This window comes from Phoenix dactylifera, chromosome 7 (assembly GCF_009389715.1).
Source record: "Phoenix dactylifera cultivar Barhee BC4 chromosome 7, palm_55x_up_171113_PBpolish2nd_filt_p, whole genome shotgun sequence".
Classification (NCBI taxonomy): domain Eukaryota; kingdom Viridiplantae; phylum Streptophyta; class Magnoliopsida; order Arecales; family Arecaceae; genus Phoenix; species Phoenix dactylifera.
The window spans coordinates 4167896-4191528 of record NC_052398.1 but is presented as its reverse complement, the minus strand read 5'-3'; the positions used below and the strand labels follow the sequence as shown (position 1 = coordinate 4191528).

Here is a 23633-nt window from a genome sequence, read left to right as displayed (position 1 = left end):
CCGAGAAAATGACGTGTCGGGCCGCGGATTAGAAAAAGGCTGTCGGCTTTTTTTAACGACGAGAACTCGGTCCCCCACCGCCCGCGAGCCCCACGTACAGTTACCAAAAAAAAAAAAAAGTTTTTTTTTCATTAATATCCTCCTTAAAATTTAAATTTACATAAATATCCTTTCAAATTTATATTTATTTCTATAACTTTATAAAATACTATTTTTACTCAAATACCCTAATACAACGTTTGTTCAAACACCGTTATAAAACTTATATATATTTTAATTAAAAATAAAATAAAATTTTAAAATTAATTTTTTTTCTTCATCGCAATCATCTTATAAATTTTTTTTGCACATCTACCATTAGATGACGTAAATACATATGCAAAAAATAAAGATGCAAAAAAAATAGAATAGCAAAATAAGTATTTTATGAGGATATATATATATATTAATATCAATATTGAGAGGATATTTTATAAAATTTGATATTTAGAAGGTATTCATGCAGAAAACTTTAAAAAAACCTACATGATGTTGCTTCTCACCATACAGATACCACTGTATGAAGATAGTTACAGCGTTTGGTCGGCATACAGACCGCAGTCCCCGTCCTCCAAAAACACCGTTCTCCGAAAACTTTTAATTTCTTAGTATTTTTTTCTGTTCTTGTCCTCCATATTTGTCTCCTCTTTCTCTTCTCTTTTCTTCTCTTACCTTCTTGTCCTCCTTTTCCTCGGACTGGTAGGCATTCAGTTAACGTCCGGTGAGCTCACCTTGTTTTACGTTCCTATCCGTCCATAACTTGCCACGCTACTTCTGGTATGGAAGAGAAATTTTACGTTGTTATTAATACTTATCATGACAAAGAGGGCTTGGATTGTTTTTTGCCTCAAGGTTTAGTAGTTAGAAAGTTAAAATATTAGTATTTCGCAAGCTAGGTCTATTTAAGGTTGGTGTTTACCCATTTCATTGAAGAATAAATATATATTGTTAGAAATATTTTGATTAAAATTGCTATATATATTATCCTAAGAACGTAATTCGCTCTCTAAGTAGAGGTTTGTAGTGATTTGAGCACGATCACTGTGGAGGCTTGACTCGTCCAACTCATTTAGATGCTTATAAAATAAAATAAGATAGAAAATAAAAAGTTGAAGAGTAAAAAAACTTCTGTTGTAGAACAAACTCTCGGAAGATATCGTACCAGTAAGAAAGAGAGATATTGGATTATTTTTTGATTAACTTCGGAGAAGTCTATTTATAGACTATATCTGAAAGACCGAAAAAACGCGATAGTTTCGAAGATATGTCATGTTTCGGAAACACCATATTTTTTCGGAAATCAGCGTTATCTTTTGAAGAATCACAACTCTTCTAAAGAGGCGTCTCAAAAAAAAAATATTTTAAAGCATTTAAAACAACTAAAATTTAGAGAATAAGAAAATTTATTTTTTTAATTAAAACTCCAATATATATATATATATATAATATTTAATTTTTTAAAGTTGCAGAATATATTGTGTGAGAGACTAGAATAGAAACTCAAATTTGATGATGTGAACAGAGATAGGAGATACTTGAGGATTGGAAGTGAATGATTTGTAGAATGCATGATATTTGAAGCTGCAAAACAACCGATAACTTTGGATCCCATTCCACCATCCTTGGAAGCTGTTTTGGCATATAAAGTACCTACAGTATGGATCATATCAACATAAAAATTCATATGATAGATCCTAGACATAGAGCCATCAAACTGAAGAATTTCAATTCCATATTTGTTATATGATCTCCGCTACTAATTTTCTCAAACCTTATAGATACGATTAGAGTTATCTTTTCAGAATAAGTTACTCGTATGTAGAAAGCCTTTTTCAGTCAATGTGGAGACGCATTAAGCTATTAACCTAGATAACTAAAACTACACCAACCAATATTTTGTCCACAAAATTATCAGCATTTGATTTAGAGCTTTCTTTTCATCCACATGAATACTAGGAGTTTATATTTTTGTAGTGTTGCAAATACTCTACGCTCAATATCATAGCATTCAATATTAGAATTAATGCATATAATGTGAATCACTCAACTTAGAAACACGTAAATAAGGCAAAAAATGAAAGGTTTATTAACACAAGTTAAAATTAACATTATTTTTTTAAAATTTTTTCTAAGATGTGAAAAAAGTTATATGCCCACTTGAATATAACTAGTATTATTACTTAAGTTAAATATATCTAGTGGGCCTTTCTTATTTTTAATATATATATATATATATATATATATATATATATATATATATATATATATATATATATATATATATTAAAAATTCATATGTGAATTTACTATAGTTCTTTAATTAAATTTGTTCATTATAACTAGGTCAAAAAGTTTTATGACGAGCTCTATATGGAAAGCTTTGAATTTATTTGTAGCTCTTCATCTAGCAATATGATGATAAAAAGTTTCTTGAGTGAGATCTGCCACTTTTAACTCAGAAGAGTGTTTTGATGGAAAACAATGTGGAAAACATTTTAGATGAAGCCAAGAAGTGGATAGAATCATTAGCACATTATGTTGAAGGCGGTTCTAGAATGCTAGCTGTAATCAAGAAATTTATAATTACACATGAAATGTTCATTGGTTGATTAAGAGATGCATTTCTTCCTTGCAAAAAAAGAAAAAAAATATAAATCCATTTTTATAACTTTAAATACCATATAATTTTTTAGAAAAAGTAAGAGTTGCACTTCTAAAGCCAGCCTATCTCTTGTTTAAAAAAATGCGGCTTTTAGTTGATAGATAAAAGTTCACAAACATCTTCTGGTGATGTTGTTTAGCTTTTGGTGATCAATATAACTGAGCCCAACTAAACTAAAGGGCAAATGAGGGTTATTTAAATCAGAATCAGGGAAGTGCTACCGTGCACTGTAAGCTCCATATAAACACGTAAAAATAGCCATTCATTAGACGATGGATGGTCTAGAATACAAGATAGCTAACTGATTTCTCCTACCAGTCAACAGTTTTTCGACCCTTTCTTATCCCAGCCGATGGGAGGAAAGCATGAAAGCTAACCTCTTGCCTCCCTTGGCCGCGCTTATCATTGTTGGTGGTGACGGTGGCGGTGGTCCGTGTCTTATGGTCTCTGTCAAGAGCGGAGCTCTTCGAGGCGCTGGAGTTGGGATCTTACAACAAGAACGGCATGGTTTAGGATAGATGGGGATCGAATAGCATCTATTGCCGCTGAGAATCGGTCCGATCTAGATATTGTGTTAGTGGAGGTCACTAAAGATATCGGTTCGTCTATCGTCCAGATTGAAGAGATTGGATGGAATTGCTGCATGTCTCCCGATGTTGAAAAGATATGAGGGGAAGAGAGGTAGCATAAGAGAGTTGAAAAAGAATTTATTTGATAAGCTATTGAGGATGTAATATATAGACAACAACCAGAGCCCATTCATAAATAGTTTGGACAGTATGTTGGTTGATATGGTAACAAACTGCATATTTTACCTACCCTTTTCAATCACGAAATTTAGATAGCCATTATGGCTGAGTTATTATCCGGAGAAAGTTTATAATATAGAGGACTCCACTTACCTTTTTGGATTGGTCATGTGGCAAGATTTGAATGGTTAGCCTATGATTAAGTGGTAAATTTTAATGAGTTAATTCATCTTATCAGTAAAAATCGATCTCAACATCCGTCCCGAGGAGAGGATGGTTTGGTCGAGGTCGCAGGACCGGCTGTTCAAACTGAACGGCTATCCGCCACCAAAACTCGGGTAAGCGGACGAACCGTTTGATGGGGAAAGGAACGACTTTATGATTAGTTCACTAATGATGGTGACAATCAGGCAATCACTATTAGCTGAAATATGATTAGGACGCAGGGGCGTAATTGGGTAATTTACAGACTGCCGTTCCTAAAAGGTTAAACTGGCTCCTATCCTCACCGCAGGTGACCATATTCTCCGCTTCTTTTTCTGATCCCTCTCGTTGCAACCTTTTCATACGGCTCTCAGACGTTGCTTTCAGGAGCGACTCTTTCCGGTAGTAAAACCGCAACGAGAAAAAGAAGAGGGGCGCATAGGGACAGACGAAGAGCTCCCTTCTTTATATAGTGCTCTGTAGCTCCACTAAGCGGCCATTTCCTCCGCCGGGAATACCACGTTTGCTTGCGAGGGCGTTTTCCCCATCCCAGGGCCGGGTTTTCTCCGGAGCGAACTGGTTTTCTCGGCCTACTCCTCTCTCGCTAGGGTTTCGATCGCTCCCGGGAGCTGTTCTGGTGTTTCATCTCCTCATTCCGAGGAAATCAGGGTCAGCGAGTTGCTGAAATTTCTAGTGTTTGGGGAATTGACGCTCGATTTGGGGGGAATCTGCTTGGTTTTGACGCGATCCATGGAGCCAACGCGAAGCTCCGGCGCCGGATCTGGGAATTCCGGCACCTACACGCCGGAAATCGCGGAATCCCTCCGGTTCGAGGAGGAGATCCAGAGCTTGATGAGGGAAAACACGGTGCACCCCAGCCTCGAGCCCCCGCCGGCTACCGGCGGCAGCTCGTTCACGGCCCTTCTCGGCCTTCCGGCCAACCAGGCCGTGGAGCTCCTGCACGACCCGGACTCCGGAGACTCCCCTGCCGCCTCCGGCGGCTGCGAGATGTGGCGGTTCCGGCTGAGGGATCCCAAAGTCATGACCCTCCCATCCGGCTGCTCCCCGACCTTCCCCTCCAACGCCTCCCTGGTCGAGCGGGCGGCGAGGTTCTCCATCTTCGCCGCCGAGGACTCTCCGGAGGCGGCCTCCGTCCCGTCTCACACCCACTCCAGCGACCACTCCCCGAAGCCCAAGGCCGAGCCTCCAGACTCCGACTCCCAGCCGATCTGCCCAATCCCCGGCGAGCGGCCGCAGCGGCCGGCGAAGAGGAAAGAGGCAGAGAAAGGCATCAAGGTAACGAAGTGCTTCTTAGGGTTTCCGTTTCTGGTAACCGGGATTTCGAGCTGAGGGGCGAACGAAATATTTGCATTTCTCGAATTTCGTAGGTAAAAGGGCCCGCGAAGAAGGGCAGGAGCGCGGAGGAGGGGAGCGCGAAGGTCGCGGAGGACAATACCGGCGGTGATAAGCTCCCCTACGTGCACGTCCGAGCTCGTCGAGGTCAAGCCACGGATAGTCACAGCCTCGCGGAGAGAGTAATCCCCTTAATTAACGGATGTTCCTTAATTAATTAAAGTATCTCCCCCTAATTATTTTAAAATAAAGTACTGATGTAATTAAATTATCTCTTTCAGGCGCGAAGGGGAAAAATAAATGCTCGGATGAAGCTCCTCCAAGAACTGGTCCCCGGCTGCAGCAAGGTTAGTTTCTCTCTTTCCTCTGTGTTTGATATAACCACTCCCCCTATCAAACAACTTTCTTCCACTCTGCTGTTAAAATTTAAGCACACGCATGGGAAAGTTGGTCGGACCTTTTTGTTGACCAACTTATTCGTATTTTTAGAAAAATGAGAATGCTAAGTTAATTTTTTAGGGACGGCATTTTTCTATAAAGTGGAGAGAAATATTTATCCACACAAAAGATGGATAAATTGATTTTCCATCAACTAGGTAAATGATTCTAATTTTATTCTTAAAATGCTCGTTTTTTATATTGACACACTAATAAAACCTAATCTTTTACTTTACTAGCTGCTGATGAATTCGAGCAAAATTTTTTTTCTCTTATTTGTATTTAATTGAATGCATTTATATTTTTGTATAGTCTAATCCTCTAATTTTATATGGGCCAAAAGTTTAGTTTACTATGTGAAAATTGAGCTTCAATTACGAGAAGGCAGTACACTGTAATTATGCAAATTAGGTCTGGAAGCATGAAGAAAATTGTGAGAAAAGTAATAGATTCCAAAGCCACTTAAGTATTTTCTGGGTGACATTATAAAAAAGTATAAATTTTTGGTAAGCTTCGTACCCTCCGGAAGCATGAGTTCTAAAGATATTTAAAAAGATACGATTTGGTCGGTCTTAATGAGGGGTGGTGCGGTAAAAATTATTTATTATATATGAACTTTAGGACTTCTTTCAGATCCCATTTTATCTTTTTTAGTAAGTAGATGATCCCAATCGTTTATCTTGGAAGATGTGCTGATTGGACGATCAGGATGGATTAGCTTAGCTATATTACTTTCAATCTTTTCATAAATTTGTTGTGGATTGGGGCTCGTTTGGGTGGTCGGTGGTTGCACGGTCGGGATCGAATGAAGCCACGTGAGTCCGGTTTGGCCTACCTAACGAACGGTTGGCTTGGATCGCACGCTATGGTGTCGGGTCTTCAATTGGAATCAGCTCAAAATCAAAAGCAAGCAAAGGCGAGATGGTGTTATTTGGAGAGCTTTTTTTGGGCTGTCCTTCTGGATTTTAGAATGGTTTCTCCTTTTCTTGACACAGGTACAGATACAGGTTCTCCCTGCCAATCATTATAAAATGATTTTTTCACATCACACCCTGAGGCTGATGCAATTCAAAAAATTAAATAGTCTATTGTATTGATATAAATTTTATATATCAAGTCAAACATCTTCTCTAAGACTCTTTTTGGCGATGGTACTGACGCTTCTGTTATTTAGTTATGGGGTGTCGCGCTCCCAAAGTAGTAAACCAGATAGGGAACCAGTTAACCTTCCGTGCAAAAAAAAAAAAAAAAACTAGTTAAAATTGAGCAACGAGCATGATATGAAAACATAGATAAGCGGAGCTAATAGTTTAATTATGTTGACAGCGTATGCTAGGTTTCAAAATTACTTGAGCTGTGGTCAAGCTCGTTTTTAATTTAACACAAGTCCAGATTGAGCGTGCGTTGGTGAGCTTTGCAAGATTGTGCGTAGCTAATAATGGACTCTTGGTTCCGTCTTTCTTTTCTTTCCTAAATTACGCTTTGTTGTAGTTTTTTAAGCTTTCTGAAAATTGTTTGAATTTGACCTGCCATGAGATCATAACTTGTAGTTCATAGAGGAAAAAAGAGGAAGTAATGTTCGTCTTTCCAATTTGTGGTGCAGATATCGGGTACGGCCCTAGTGCTGGATGAAATCATCAACCATGTACAGTCCCTCCAACGGCAGGTTGAGGTGCGTCTTTACGATCCCACCACCAGCCCCAACTTCTCTGCCTTCCAAATTATCACTCCCTCGAATTTACCAAAAAGGCCGCCCCCTCCGAGCTTCGTCGAATTTACCAAAAACCCCCTACTTGCATTGGGAATTCATGTCGTCCTTTCTTGTTTTTATTTCCTCTTATCTTTTGTTTTATTAAATAATGAATGATGGATTGTGTTGTTATTAGTAATGATAACTCTTCTCTCTCTTTTTGGATTTCAGCTCTTGTCGATGAGGCTGGCAGCGGTGAACCCCAGGATCGACTTTAGCGGCGTCGACAGCTTTTTATCGGCGGAGGTAACGCCTCGGTCGCCGTTTTCTTTGCTCCCTATCCCTCTCTTCCTCTGAATCCCATGCCGCAATCTTAAAATTAAATGACACCGCACCTCACCAGTGCTGTCAAACAACAGCAATTACTAGAGTACCAATAATGGTAAGGATCTTCGCGGGCCACCTTTAATTTAATTTTGTTACCTCCGACCGTGGAACGGACGGCCGCTGTCACTTCCCGGATCGAATCCTGAACGCTAACTCCATCCCCTTCTTCCCTTCCGTTGTCGGGCACATAGCTGCGCCATTTCGCTACTAAATTACAACTGGCTCCAGCAGAACGTTTTAGACAAGCAGGTCCGTAGTGTCCTGCCATTTAAGGAATCGTTCATGAAATCCGAAACCCGAAACAGTTGGCGTACGAAAATAAAATATAGCCGATATCCACTTTCACACAAGTTTCCCCTGTTATCCCTATCCCCCCCCCCTCTGTAGTCATCCTGCGGATATTTCTGCTCCAAATACGTTTCCCAGTGGAATCCACGGGATTTTGCTTTCTTTCCTTCTTTCATTTCTTTTTTTTTTCCCTAAAAAATAAGTATGACATCTGGTGTTTTGGTTGTTGGGACACAGTGTGGACGTGTGGCGGTGGGCAATGGACGGGGTGGGGTCGGGATGGAGCAGTCGGCGTGGATGGAGGCCCCGGCGGTAAACGGGGGTCGACGGCAGCAGCAGCAGCTACAGCAACAGCAGATCTGGCATGTTGACTCGGTGCACCCGCATCAGATGCCGTCCGTGTGGGAAAGGGACGATCCATCCCACCTCTTCAACCCGGGAAGCTCGCTTTTGGGCTACGAGCCCGCCAATTCCGGTAGGCCTCATCATCATTCATCCCCCACTGAAAAAAGAAATACTTAGATCCGCTTGACTCTCTTCGTTATAATATAATGTTCAAATCTAAAATCCATTATAGTGGACTATTACGTATAAGAGAGCAGAAAGTTATTTAATGAGTTTTTTTTAATTTTTACAAAGACTTTTTCGAGTACTGAATACTAGTAGAAACGGGAAAGTGGTACATGAAACTGGGAAATCTATAGAATTTATTCAGAAGGCACAGGTATTGGGCAACTGGAGATCCGCTGGCTTGCAAATCCTCACTGCAGCGGTGCTGATAGATTGGTTGGCCTTTCCTTTCCCTGTCGGGCCCGAATTTATTAATGATTGGTCGAAACAGTGAGGCTGTCGCATTTACTTGCCCTTCAAAGCTCCCACGCCACTTCAAATTTCTTCCGAGTGGTCCTTCCCCGCCATCTCTTGTACAACTGTCTTTTGTTGCCGAGCATAACTCCATTTCCTTGCCCCTTGAGGTGTTATTTTCATGTTCCTAGCTCGTATTCCAAATTAAGTCCTCAATCAACTGTTTCTAGTGCCATGTGCTTTGCTTGCGCTGATCAACCCTCGCTCTCATTGGATGTTGCACTTATACACTGTTTTTCTCAGGGCCAGCTGTTCTAACACTGAGGTTGGTGCAAACCAGCTCACATACAAGTCTATTTACACTGTTGGAATCTATCTATCTAATTTACGTTACTGCTGGTTCTGGGCCAGCTCTTTAAACCACTTAAAGCCCCGGTTGCTTTCTCTTGACACACGGACACACGGTGAAAGTTGAGTTTGAATATTACCTTGATTTTATGAGTTTACGTCTGTGTTTAGCTTTTTCGGCCCCTTCCAAGCACCTAAGTCCCTTGAGACACTCTTGAAGAACTTCTGCTTCTGCAGACTGTCTAATAAATTTTTAGTTTCGCTGTTGAGCGTTAGAGAAGTTAGGAAGTGGTTACCCATACATGTTTGAGAGGGTCCACAGGTGTTTGATAATCTCTGAATCCTGCAGCAGATTCATGTATAATATTATCAGATAACATCTCGATTTAACATCTTCACTCAAACGATGCTTCTCTTGTTACTCTCATCCATTGTTTTAGTGGCAAATGACAACCTAGTAAGGAGTGAGAAACTTAGCGACCTACAAACACATGCTCTCTTGTCATGTTAGATTCCTTTTTTTACTTCACCTGGCAAAACCGAATCTGATCCCTCCGTGTAACAAAAAAAATATTTGGTTCTGAACTAGAAAGGCACCTGCCCACGTGCCTATGTAAACCTAAAGCGAGTATGGTAGATGATGAAAGTACCTTCAGTTCAGGGGAAGAGACAAACTTAGGATTTAAGGTGATTGTATTGTATAGCCACTTAAAAGAATATTTATAAGATTTTTGTCTTTTTTCTGTTTCCCCCAAATGTTTGAACTACTATTTTCACATCTAAAGCTACTAAGAAAAATGCTATTCAGCAGACTACTTAACCAAATTAGCCTTTTAGGTTTCCCAGCTAGCACTCCTTGTTTTTTCACTCAAAAACCAGAAAAAGAAAGATCCCCTAATACGACTCAAAACATACACTCCACGGGCTTGATGCATGGCTTTAGAAAGAGCATAGGTGCAGTGCATGTTGGTCCAGATCTCTACGGCCTTGAAGATGATTTCTGAAAAGGGGTTCAAGTCTTTGTTGGCCCATGCTACATGTTAACTTCGATACTTTATAAAGTGTTTTTGCGATTTGATGGACCACCCAGAGTAATGCATGGATTCATAAAACATAGTGTGGACCCAAACTATATGGGGGACCAGAATTCAGAACTCCTGCTGCTGCAAGTATGTCTACATGATGCCTCTAGTGAATTATTGCTGCTGGCTTTTGCCTGAGTACTGGGGTTGTCTTCATCCAATTTATCTCATCTTTGTGGTCCTGTGCCAGATATTATACCTGGCTGACTTTTTTTTTTCGAGAATCAGTTACGGAATGAAATAGGAAGAAGACTTGGAAGCTTGCTTACTGACATTAATTATATCCCTTAAGATGTCTGTAACCATATAACCAATGAAGTTATGATACTGGTAATTGCGTGTAAGTTTATAGCCATCTCAATCTGATGATTACTGCAAGTCCTGTTACCATATTGTCATGAAAATTGATCTGTTGATGTTTACATTTATGAGTGTCTCTACAAATTTCAATATCTGAAGATGCATGCTTGCACTTCATACTGTATAAAGAAATTTGTGTGGAGATATTTACAAGCATTCAATTTCTTCTAATTTAACTTGGCTGACTTGTTTCATGTTCTCTTTCTGTTGTTTCTGGAGTAGCATCGCTGCACATCAACCAGTTAAAGACGGAACTCTGAAGCCGTTGTGGTTTGCCGCCATATTACCAGTATGCTCATCTGATGTACATAGCGAAGATACTACTGTTAGGTTGAGTAGAGTTGAAGGCAAGGGAGCTACCTCCACATTCTTTAGTTACTAGCTCTTTGCTCATTAATTGCAGAATATGATAAAACTCTAATTTTACTATATAATATCCCTGTCGGTCTTATTTCCAGTGTTCTCAAATGAACGGCAGATACACATGCTGCAATTTAAACACATTTCCGACTCTGAAAGAATGCAAAACAACGCGTCATGATCTTCAGCAGAAGTGTTGTGGCTTTTGCCATAAAGATATAATATAATAAAGTTATTACTGAGCAGTACTCTAGATCAGGAAACCAACATCATGAGCTGCTGTTTTTAAATTTCCAGTGTTTAAGGAAACATAGATCATATATATGTTTTGTTTTCAACAAATTTATATAAACTATGGCATGCGGGACGATAACAAGCTATTAGTATTTATTGCCTGCAGTAGCTATTTGATTATTTCTCGTCTCACCAGTTGTATACCTGCTTAGTTATTTCTCGCAATTGGATAGATTCTTTCTAACACAAAGTTTAATGCTTCTGTATAAGATAGGAGTGTGAGTGAGCAAGTGAATGGGTTTGTGTGGTGGAGAAGGCATAACCAACGGGCGAGCGGCTGATAGCAAGCCTGGATTGCAAGGTCAAGGATGTCTCCACTGGTGGCCAACCGAGACGGCCCTAAGCAGATGGACTGAGGGGTGGATCCTGATGGTGTTGGGTGACCCAGCTTCCAACGCCGGCCATTTTGGTTTGGTTTGCCAAGGCCATCGTCTTTGAGGATGTAGAGTTGGAGAGGCTACCCCGACCATGGAAGTAATGTCTTGTCAGAAACTTTTTGGGCTACTGGTCTTGACCGGCATTATCTGCAAGAGTGCTCAAGTTAAAGTGGAAATTGGGACACGAGTCCCACCTTTGGGAGGTGCCGAAGGAGGTCTTGGGCTTGTGGTTTCACAATGAGCAGGACATGCTCAAGATATGGATGATGGAGCGTGGACGATTGATGATCGTGTGAAGATTGGTGGCTGAACCTTGGATTCGCGGGGGACACCATCAGGTGCAGTTGCCATGGCTACCGCGGGAATAGAGGAATAAATCAGCGGCAATGAACACCTTGGTGGCTGGAGTTCCTGCAAAGATGTTGGCTTCGGAGCTATTCAACAGAAGACCAGACCAGCTCCACTATAATCTAAATTACTAAAGAAAAATTAAGCTAACTTTTAAAGTAAGAAGGTAGAAAAATAAATTATCATAACTAAAGGTCAAGAGAAACTAGGGAACTAAACTATCTAGGGGATAATTATTAGCCTTCCACCCGGTAACCAAGAAGGTTTCTCCATGCCAAGGATTTCACCAAATGACTCTTCAAAGCATGGCACGACCAAGGTTTCAATTAACAAGCCTCCTCTTGTCCTCAAAATCCACCAAAGCCTGCGCAGAATACTCCATGTAAAAGAAAAAGGAGTAGGCGAAAAGAATAATTGGTTGACCGACCATAATAGAAAGTACATAGGAGCTATTTATAGGCTCCAGAGTATCCTCAAAGTTTAAAAATAAGTACAAAAACAATCTCCTAGTATTTACTAAGTATTCGCGCCAAAAGGATGATTCTAGCCACTAGACTTGCTCATCGGCAATTGATGCTTAGGGCATGTAAGCGAGCTTGGCTTGGCCCGACCGACTAGCAATTATGGCCTCTCTATGTTGCTAAAATTATAGCACATACTATCGATTACCACCTTTGTTATTGACCTAAATTACGGTACTTGCCCCTTGTACTTAGGCTTCCCGCCGTATATGGCTGGTTGTCATGAGAGAAATCAGCACCATTCATTTTACGATGGTCAATAACTAGAAATTTAAAAGATTATATTGCAAAAATTTTAAGAGGCACCATAGCAAATTCCATATTTCTATATATATATATATATAGAAAACACACACACATGAAAAGAAAACAAAATTGCTGGTAGGCTAGTAACTTGTGCAACTTGTGAAAAAAAATGAATGAAATAAAGAGCAATGCTACAGATATCTTCCACCCAATCATAGATGCACTGAGTTTGGATCCACTAGCCAATAGCCTGGTTGCTAGCCCAACCCAACTAAAGGAGCTTGGACTAGTTAAACAAATAGCAAGCCGATATTTATAAGAAAAATAAAGAATCTATAAATCTCAAAAGAATATCTAAAGAGCCAGAAGAGAGGAAGAGTGTGGTTTCTTTCCATGCAAACTTTTTCATTGCCTAAAGACTACGAATGCTCGTAAATCGATCTCTCCGCCCTCTCCATTCCAAAACCAACGCTCTCTCCTCTCTCGCCCGCCAACTTGTGCACCAAACCCCGGCAGATTCAAATTTGAAATCCCTATGCCTCAACGGTCGATTGAAGGAGGCCCTGTTTGAAATGGCCGTTCTAGGAACCGAAGTAAAATTTAGCTGCTACGATTCTCTCATCACGGAATGTCTGAACCAGAGGGCCCTCAGAGAAGGCCAGAGGATCCACGCCCACATGATCAAGAGCCACTACCTTCCTCCCGTGTATCTCGGGACGAGGCTTGTGATCATGTACTCGAAGTGCGACTCGTTGGAGGATGCTCGGAATGTACTCGATGGAATGCCTGAGAGGAATATAGTATCGTGGACTGCCCTGATTTCAGGTTATTCTCAGAGGGGACGCCACGCCGAGGCTCTGGAGCTATTTGTTCGGATGTTGCGAACTGGTACTGTTTCATGTTATGCAATTTCGTTCGCACTTTAGATACAAAATGGTTTTCTCCTTAATGTTTGCATATAAGACTTATCCCTGGGATGAACAAAGACTTTGAAAGGTGCCCTGCGAGAATCCATCTTATGTGAAGTCCATTGTTATGTGTCATGATCGATTCAAATGTGCCCACCTGATTAGCTTGTTCAGCTTTAGGGTCCATAGGATTCACTGAAGGATGGGATGTAGCACGCTCAGCAGGGATGTCTTCTGTACCTAGCCAAATCTTTTGTTATGACTGTAGCAGCATGACATAACGAGCTAAAAAGTTCTTCAAGTATTTTGGTATAAATTTTGATCAAAACCATGCCCTTAGATTGGACATCATAAAATGTGGAAAAAGATTCAAATGAGAACGTAAAATTGTTCAATCCAAATGATAATTACGTGTAAGAATATAACTACACATATGCTGCAGACTATATAGATCAGCAGGTATTGAAAATGGATGCTTTGCAGAATTTTCCCCTTGAACTTGTAGGTTCTTCAATGAACTCTTCATATCTGCATTGCTTGCCTACTAACAACACCCCACCCCACCCCCACACCCCCCCACCCAAACCAACCACAAAAAAAAAAAGGTAAGGAGTGTTTTTGGCCACATGCATGGCCCTGTAATAGGAAAGCAAAAAATCTAGTTCTTTTGTTGCATTCTCTTCTAATTCCTATCAGCTTCATGTTAGCTTTGTAGCATTGCTCTGCTGCAGTGGTACATAAATCCAAAATATTTCTTTTAGTCATGACTTTCTCTGTACAATATTCTCATTGATCAAATTACTCCATGATGCATGCCCATTTGCAATAATCAACATAACTCAGGTGCTTCTATTTTTCAAAATTAACCATCTGTAATAACTTGACAGGTCTGCTGCCAAACGAATTCACTTTGGCTACTGTGCTTACCTCTTGTGCTGTTCCTTGTGGGTTTGAGCATGGCAGGCAGGTGCACTCCCTTGTAGTGAAGACAAACTTCGAATCCCATATATTCGTCGGAAGTTCCCTTCTTGACATGTATGCAAAGGCCAATAAAATCCATGAAGCTCGAAGGGTTTTTGACATGTTGCCTGAAAGGGATGTTGTTTCTTGTACTGCGATTATTTCTGGATATGCCCAGTTGGGCCTTGATGACGAAGCCTTGGAGCTATTCAGGAAGCTGTATGAAGAGGGAATGGAATGCAACTATGTTACATTTGCTAGTCTTCTAAATGCATTGTCTGGGCTTTCTGCTCTGGATTACGGCAGGCAAGTGCATGGTCTAACAATTCGACGCAAACTACCATTTTATGTTGTTCTACAGAATTCTCTGATCGATATGTACTCCAAATGTGGGAGCCTGATATATGCAAGAAGAGTCTTTGACAGCATGCCTGAGAGGACTGTGATCAGCTGGAATGCAATGCTCGTGGGATTAGGTAAGCATGGATTAGGGAGACAGGTTCTTCAACTTTTTAAGTCTATGCGTGAAGAACTGAAACCCGATGGTGTCACTTTTATGGCTGTTTTGTCTGGCTGTAGCCATGGTGGATTGATTGACGAGGCTTTAGATGTCTTTGATTATATGCTTAATGAGCAAGGCCTGAAGCCAGAACTTGGACATTATGGTTGTGTTGTTGATCTTCTTGGACGTGCTGGAAGGATAGAAAAGGCTGTTGATTTCATAAAAGATATGCCATTTGAGCCAACAGCAGCTATGTGGGGTTCATTACTAGGTGCTTGTAGAGTTCATGCTAATGTTTCGGTTGGAGAATTTGTTGCTCAGCGGCTTCTTGAGATTGAGTCAGAAAATGCTGGAAACTATGTAATTCTCTCTAATATATATGCTGCAGCCGGAAGGTGGGAAGATGTGGTCAGGGTGCGTGAGTTGATGAAGGAGAAGACAGTGATGAAAGAGCCAGGAAGGAGTTGGATCAATCTCGATAGAACCATCCATACATTTCATTCTGGTGATCGTTCCCATCCTCAGAAGGAAGCAATGGATTCCAAGCTGAAGGAGCTATTTGTGAAGATCAAAGAGGCTGGTTATGTTCCTGATCTGAGCTGTGTATTGCATGATGTGGATGATGAGCAGAAGGAGCGCATGCTTCTTGGGCACAGCGAGAAATTGGCAATAACATTCGGACTGATAGGCGCTTTTAGAGGTGGGATGATTCGGGTTACAAAGAATCTTCGTATCTGTGTTGATTGCCATAATTTTGCCAAGTTTGTGTCAAAGGTATATGGAAGAGATTTATCTCTGAGGGATAGCAACCGCTTCCATCTGATCATAGGAGGGGTATGCTCTTGTGGGGATTACTGGTGAATGGTAAAGTCTCATGCTCCTCTGCTGTCCTCTACCCAGTGGACTGGTGAATGCTATAACACATGGTGCATGTTGACACTTAGCATAATTTATATCTCCCCTACTGATTCTTGAACATCTGCAATTTAGAATTTTGGATCAATAGAGAGTTATAACGTGGTGCTATTTATATGTAAAGATGGAAGATATGGAGTTCTTGCAGGAGAGATATTGGATGACTGTAAATTCTATCTCATTATGGTTGGAAGCAATCTATAGGTGAGCAGGAGCGATGGAATCAATACAGAACTTTTAGGAGAAGATGGGATCGATATCAGTCTGCAATATTCAGAGTAGTCGGCTTTGCAATGTATTTGGTTGCTGAGAAAAGGCTACGATTTAAAATCATCTATTAAGAGTCTGACATTTGCTTTTTGGAAGGATGAAAAAGACAACTGATTATTTCATTCATGAGTTGTAGCTGCATCTGCATTAAAGAGAGAAAATAGGGGAGCAGAATGGTGTTGATCATCAGATTAACTAGAAAATTCTTATGTGTGGATCCCCAAATGCTTCAAAGATTTATAAATTTACATGGTGTAGAGAATAAAACAATATGACGACAATAATGTCATCTGGCGGTGTTTCAAGCCCAATGGTGGTGATTTAGAAGTCAGCAATGGCTAATTTTTGAGACATGCTTATGCGATGAAGGCGTTGAAAAGAGAAGTTTGTTTTTTCATTTTCGAGCTTGCAGTCATAGTAGCCATCCATGCAGAAACCAATCAGCCGAAGCAGCCATTAACCATGAGGGTAATTGCAAATGATCATCAATACAAGTGCAAGCATGAAGTTTCATCTTCCATCTGTTCTATTCCATAATATTGATGCTAGTGGGCTCAGTTTCTGCACCAAATTGCAGTCATCTACCAGGGCAAGTAAGTCTCTCCTTATCATTAAGGATACAAGAAAAAAGATTTTGTCAACGCTTTTAAATGTTATGATGAATACATTCTTTAATTTCAGGGGCTGTTGGGATGTCTTGATCCCATATCCGTGTATTATCTCATACAGGAAAGAAAGAAGGAATTAGAAAGTGGATGCAATCAGTTAGTCCACTGACCTCATAACATAGATTCCAGGATAAAGGGATGCATATCTAGGATTAGTACTATCCTAGATAATATTCTTCGGAAAATTGTGGCACTAGGTAACAATAAATCCTGAAAATAGTATTTCAAAATGGAAACTACCGTAGATATGCTGCCCCAACAACTTTCAAAAGTTACAGACGTGCACGCAAAGTGGAAATTTACCACATTAGATGGATAATATCTTTTGTGATTATCCTAAAATCCAAGCAAGCATTTCAAATGCTCTGATGGTGCAGTACTTTACCTCCATTCATGGCTTCTAAATGTAACTTCTTTTCCTCATGTATACACTCCTTTTGGTTCAGGTACCGCTCGGTTGAAGGAAGAGGAACAAGAGAAGCATACGAAAGTTCATAAATCATCATGTAAGTAATAAACAATAAAATATACATATTTGTTGAGGTAAGATCTTTAATTACATGGATATCAAGGGATGTCGGTGGGCCGCATTGCATTATGTTGGGGTTGAGTTATTAGGCCGAGCCTGCTGAAAATCTTGCCTATTCATCTATCTTATGTGTGTGACTGTCACTGATCAGTTATTACCTAATTATTAAGCTGGCTATATCATAGCAGGATGAAAAATTATTGCCTACACTATATGCACCATGTGGCCATGCATCATGTCGATCGCCTTGTATTATTCCTATAGGCTATAGGAGATATTTTATCTGGTGCTGAGGATATCTAAGTCTTGGGATTAAAACTAATTTTTTTTGCCTGTTTTTCAAGATTTTTTATTTATTTATTTATTGCTTCTCATGTTTTTGATGCTTTCTATCGTTCTTTAGCTTAGATCCGTCGGGTTGAGTTTCAGAGGATGACAATCTTTGATTCATTTTTTTTCAAAATTTGTGAGTCCTTTTGCTCGTTTCTTAGATTTAAAAGAGAAAGAGGAACGGCGAATGTCAAATTCTTAGGTTAGAACTAAATTTTCACTACCTTCTCTCAAGGTTCTTGAGCCTTTGAATATTTTCTTTGCTTGTCAAGTTTTTGGTACTCTTTCCATTGTTCTCTTTTATCTGTTTGGATTTGATAGAGTTTGTCATGATGCCAAGTTCTTCGGTTTAGAATTAAATTTTTGATTCTCTCTTTTTTCAAGAATCTTGAGCGTTTGCTAGTTTTCTTTATTTGTCTTGTGTTTTCTGTGTTAACGTGCTACAGAGGAGGTTGAAATTCTCTGAATTAAAGTGAACTTTTAACATATCCTTTGTGCTCTTTCTATTGTTAACTAACCAGTTGACTATGCTTACATATAATTAAAAACAGAAGACAGTGACTAGATTCATCGAGGAAGGATAACCCATAATCATGTTCAAGTTCTACTAAATCTTTGACAGACAAGGAAATATAGGAACAAATCATGGTTCTACACATCAAAATATAACATAACACAAAATAATATTAAGCAAATATGACAAAAAAAGGATAGAAGATTCAAAATATCTGAATTGCAAGCAAAGTTCCCTACAGAATCTTAAACTAATGTCTCTTCACCACCATGACCTGAGAGTAACAAAAGAAGACAGTTTAGTCTGCTTCCTCTACGACCTTGGTTCCCAGTCCCTTGAGCCCCTCCGGGGGAACCTCTGCAACAGTTACCAGTGAATAGAGCTCCTCTTTGGCATCCTCCTCTTCATTCCTTTTGCGAGCGATTCTCACACGCACACGTCTCGGCACGCTTCGAATCCCCCTACTCCAGATGTGCTTGTTAAGCTTCACATCAACCCTCACATCTGTTGTACCCATTGCCTTCTGTGCAAACTTCCTAATTTCCTTGATAGCATTGGGGGCCATCTTCTTGAAAGTGCTGCTCAGAAATAAATAATAAGCGAGAAATCAGCACACAGAAAGGTTTAAAGAAATGATGCAAAGGTAACATGCAGGCAGGAAAATAACAAAATTCTAATGCCTTTGCACATCTCCAATAAAAGAAAGGATGAAGGATTATAATGTTTATACCATTGCATCAGACTTTTGTATGCAGTTAGGATATGCCACCTTACATAAAAGTGTCTGAGAATGCATATGCATTAGGAGACAAAATTAAGCTCATGAAAGCATGTCTCCGTGTCTCAAACATGTGTGTGTGTGTGTGTGTGTGAGAGAGAGAGAGAGAGATCATATTGTTCAGATCAACACATACACAAATCGCACCCTGGCGAGCATAAGAAATCTCCTTACTCATCGAGATTGGATACAAGCTTCTCACCAAATATTGACTTTTCATCGGAGAGCTTTGGTATCCCAAATTTTGGCACAAATTAAGGTTGTAAAAATTTTCCAATTATGCTAAAAAGAATAATAGAACCCAAAGCTACCTTCATGTAGAAATCACCATGCAATGTACATAATACACAAAAAACACTACTCAAAAAGGAGGAAAATATCATTTCAACACACAGAAGAAGTAGCTAAAGTAGATAAAATACGAATTTTAAAAGCCTATATGAAAGAAGAATTGCAAGAGAAGCCAATATTTCTACACATATGATCTCACATGTCCCCATCTTAATTCCATGCTGCTGCAAAAAAGTAGAATGCTCCTTATTCCCTTTTCCATCTCTCCAATAGAATGGTCACAAATAACCAATTCTTTGTCAAAATCAAAGAGTCGATCAATGCTAAACGCAGCTTTATTTATTTAAAATCAAATTACAATAGGTAACCAATTTGCAATCAACTAAATGTATAACCTCAAAATAGTGCAATAAAAGATGAGACTGCCCTAAGAAGACTACTAATGCTACTATAAATTAGCAAAAAAAGGCCATCAGCTTGGTCAAAACAAAGTCTAATTTATCAATCCAGCAAGCCTGGAAACTTAAATTATCACATCACTGGACATGGAACGAGAGAAGCCAGCGGAAATCGCCTATCTCTGATTCCAACCAAAACATTTCAGAAGTATAACTACACATCTATTATTCACTCTAATACCCAAGGACAACAGAAACAGCTAACAATAATATTTCCTCGCAATAAAATGGACCAAAATGTACCCTAATTTTAGTTAAAAGAGACGGAATTCGATAAATTTCTATGTGGATGTCATAGATTCGAGTATTTGATCGATAATCACAAAGGGCAAAACATAAAAAGCCAAAGACTATGGAAGAATCTAACCTCGAGATAAATGTTACGCTAAAGGAGACGCCTTTCGATTTAGCGATCAGAGAACCAAACAAAAGGCTAAATATTGGCACAAAAGGGGAAGAAAATTGGGAAAAAAATAGTATCGTACCATCCATGGAGGCGTTTGTGTAGATTGATGGTGTACTCCCTCGTGACCACCTCCTCCTTCCTCCCTTTACTCGCCTTTTCCACCATTGTCGCCGCCCGCCTCTCTCTCGCCCCCGCCCCCGAAACCCTAATTCCCTTATCGCAGCGAAAAAGGGAACCCTAGGGCGGCCCGCCGTAGCATATGGGTAAAAAGAATCAAATTTTCAGGAAGGCCCTTATCAAAATTAAAATACGAAATATGTCCCGCAATGGGTGCATCATTTTTCGGGTAATACCCGCAATGGGTCGGTCGTAGACGGATCATTATGGGGTAGTGCCGCCTAGAGTTGACGCGTGGACAAAAGCGTTCGAATCTTAGAGCGAATTGTAACTCTGCCTTTGCACCGTCAGGGTTCATTTTAGAAAAAAGAAAAATATTTAGAATCCGTACAGTGATCCCATCTCTTAAATGTTCCAACACAATCGTCCAAATTATATTTGTTACCAAATAATCTTTACATCGTCGATGACCGAGCATAAATAATTAATCTTTTATTTTTTAAAAAAATAAAATTTAATGTTTTTCTCCATTCTCTCTTTATTTTTCTCTTAAAAAATTTCTCCTTACATCACCCCATAGGAAGATGTGTGCTGTCACTAGAGTTTTAGAGAAAAGATTATTGATTGGACAAGATCTATCACTGAGATGGTGAACCAGTTCAACCGCCAAGTAACATAAACATGGATAGAAAAAAGAGAGCTCAATATACATATTTTCATAAATATTGCTTCACGATTGGACTGGTCTATGCAAATTGCTGTCATGAAAATGAAAAAGAGTAGCAGTCCGAGAAAGGATCTACTCTCCCTTCTTTCTTCTGCCAAGAAAGCCATAAAAGAAGGGCCAAGCTATTCCAAGGCCTTGTTGTTGCATTGATAAAGTCACTTTTTCCTTCTTTAAGAACGGGTGATAGACGGGCTTTGGGCCTAAACTCTATTCATTTTTAATTAAGTTTCAGGCTAAATTTATATAAAATTTGATATTTTTTAATCCAAATCCGGCCCATGATGATCTGTACTAGTCAGATATGTGGCTTCAGCACCATAGCTGATCATGGGCCAAGCTTCGGCATGGAAATATTAAATTTTATATAGACTCGATCCGAAACTTGAATAAAAATGAATAGAGTTTACTCGACCATGATCAGCACAAAATCCTCTCCTCGAAAATCTCTTACATTCATGTTAATCCCAATCAGGCAACCGGTATAAAGCAGCACAACTTTAATGTCATCACCCCACTTGAAAGGGCCGGCCAGGAAGAAAGCCTCAACCAAAAAACTACGGGTTTGGTTGCGAAGAGGTTATCGTTGCGGACACACTTCGTTCATGGTGACATCAGAAGCGGTTCCACAGCAGGTCGATTGAGACTCAGTGCGATGCGTCACCAATAAATCTTTTGAGTGGTTTTCTAGATTTTGAACTGGATTCTCAAAATCTACTATTAAGTCTCTACCAAAAAAAAAAAAACTCTTAATTGCAAGTGGTCTCCAGAAAAATTAAAAAAAAATTGTTGGGGTTATCATGGACTTCAAAGTATAAAGTTCTTGCGTTTTGTTTTTACGTGCTGCTCCACATTAATTGGCGTTCTGTTTGCTTTTTGAAGTTTAGTGGGAATGGAAGGGTCTGGAGTTGTTTTTTCTGAATATAAGTGAGCCCCTCTTTGGGGCGTCCTTTTCGTGTGACGTGAGGAAGAAAGTGGGGAAGATTTTTTTGGCCCAAAGTCTTTCGTGGTTGGGAGAATTTTCATGAGGCTTCTCGCAAGAAACATGAGGTATATTGTTTTGATTTTTATTTTTATAAATAAATATATTTTTTCTTCTAATGTTTTCTCTGTTATATTTATTTGATTTAATTGGTATATGTTTTGGCTTTTGAGCCGGCACGATCGATCCACTTTGTATAGCATGCTGCTCTACATGGTATCAAAGTTATAAACTTCGAAATTGATTGTTCGTATATTCATCAGCTTGGCGTAGTTGAAGAGCTTTTAGTATTTCGCTGCACGGCGATGCAAGCATATGGATTCTTATTCGGTGATTTAAGAGGTGAAGCTGAAGTTACTACCGTCTCTAGCATGGGGATTAAAAAATTGAACCACACTATTTTAATTGATTATGCAAGATTTATGAAAGATCATGAACTCGTGAACGGAATAGATACGGTCATGCCATTGGAAACTCTTGATAATGTAGAAGTGAGAAAAAAAAGAGAGTAGAAAATCAAAGTTGGTAATGCTATGTATGTTCTTAGGAGTAACGTAGATGAAGCTAATCATCAACATATTCAAAATACAAAGTAGCCGAAGATAATATGAGATATTCTTGCTACTTTTCACTCAAAGTTTAATAAAGTTTGGCTTCAATTTTTAGAGAACGAGACTGGTGCTCTCAGATAAGAAAATTTTACAATTTCCTAGTATATTCTTAAAGAAAAAAAATTATTTGATAAGCTTAGCATGCTTGATCCAAATTCTTATACGATGAAAATAAAAGACATAGAATGTTGGTTCGTGATTTGAATAAGGAGTATAGCATTTTTATATTACTATTTTTGGATAGCATAAACAACCTATATTAGCAGAGTTAAAAAATATACTTTTTAATTGACAAGTATTTAATACTCAGATTAGTGATTTGACAAGATAATCTCAAAACGAAGAGGTTTTTTTTTGGTAGTAGAAATAAAAATGAGAAGCCGAATAATAAATTTAAAAATTCAAAATAAAAGTCAGTTAGAGAATCTCATAAAGGTAAAAATCCTATTAGAAGAACAATTATAAATTCAAGATAAAGTATCATAGATATGGAAAATTTATCTAAGGTTAACAACAAGATCCTGCTAATCCTGATGCAAAACCAACCTTTTCTCCCACATCTAGGTACAAATCATTATTTGCCATGTTTGCAAGAATTATTTTTTTTTTGAAATCCTCCCTGTTAGTTTGTGATAAATGTGAGCTTGGTTTGGACACAACTAACCATAAAAAAAATTGTTGGTGTTGGCATTCGTTGTTAGGAAATGCAGAGACCTCCATTTGAGTGCCTTAAATTTCAAAAACAGCCCTCATATGCACCTAGGTATGCAAAGAACTTTTGGCCTAAATTTTAAGCTCTCATTTAATTTAAGAACAAGCACAGGTTACCGCATTGATGGCACCCAACATCAATTGCCACTTGTTCACTTTGGCCAAACAACCAAATGAAGCTTTTCCATGGCAATCTCTATCCATCACCTTGATATTAGAAACTCTCCAAGAAAACCCAGTTTGCTGAAATGCAAAGGTTCCTATGACCATCTAAATTCCAACAAGAGAAAATTGGCATAAATGGAAGGGGGGGGGGGGGGGGGGGTGTATATTTTCTGGTGGGAGTGGGGTTGTATTAAATACAAAGGAAAGTTTGGTAGATCTCTGAGTCCCTTGATTAAATTCCGTC

At 39.3% G+C, this 23633-nt stretch overlaps 3 protein-coding genes across 5 annotated transcripts; 2 read left to right on the top strand and 1 right to left on the bottom strand.

Moving 5' to 3' along the window:
- The first annotated feature begins 4056 nt into the window (after nt 1-4056).
- LOC103702306 (transcription factor bHLH48-like) lies at nt 4057-11017 on the top strand. The gene is made up of 7 exons (XM_008784673.4): nt 4057-4950; nt 5043-5189; nt 5289-5354; nt 7049-7117; nt 7367-7441; nt 8048-8285; nt 10627-11017. Exons 1-7 carry the CDS (start codon nt 4405-4407, stop codon nt 10662-10664), a joined length of 1179 nt encoding a protein of 392 aa, XP_008782895.1. The 5' UTR covers nt 4057-4404; the 3' UTR covers nt 10665-11017.
- A 647-nt stretch (nt 11018-11664) lies between these two features.
- On the top strand, nt 11665-18340 carry LOC103702307 (putative pentatricopeptide repeat-containing protein At3g13770, mitochondrial). 3 transcript variants are annotated; one of them, XR_005512472.1, is made up of 3 exons: nt 11665-13438; nt 14346-16698; nt 17220-18340. XR_005512472.1 is itself a non-coding variant. In XM_039127985.1 (2 exons), exons 1-2 carry the CDS (start codon nt 12976-12978, stop codon nt 15779-15781), a joined length of 1899 nt encoding a protein of 632 aa, XP_038983913.1. In that variant the 5' UTR covers nt 11665-12975; the 3' UTR covers nt 15782-18340. The 3 variants fall into 3 exon arrangements, 1 of the variants encoding a protein (XP_038983913.1); XR_005512473.1 differs by having other exon boundaries at nt 16787-18340; XM_039127985.1 differs by having other exon boundaries at nt 14346-18340.
- On the bottom strand, nt 18199-20346 carry LOC103702308 (60S ribosomal protein L31). The gene is made up of 2 exons (XM_008784675.4): nt 20159-20346; nt 18199-18724 (listed from the first exon to the last, which is right to left on the bottom strand). Exons 1-2 carry the CDS (start codon nt 20242-20244, stop codon nt 18445-18447), a joined length of 366 nt encoding a protein of 121 aa, XP_008782897.1. The 5' UTR covers nt 20245-20346; the 3' UTR covers nt 18199-18444.
- Nucleotides 20347-23633: the final 3287 nt, after the last annotated feature.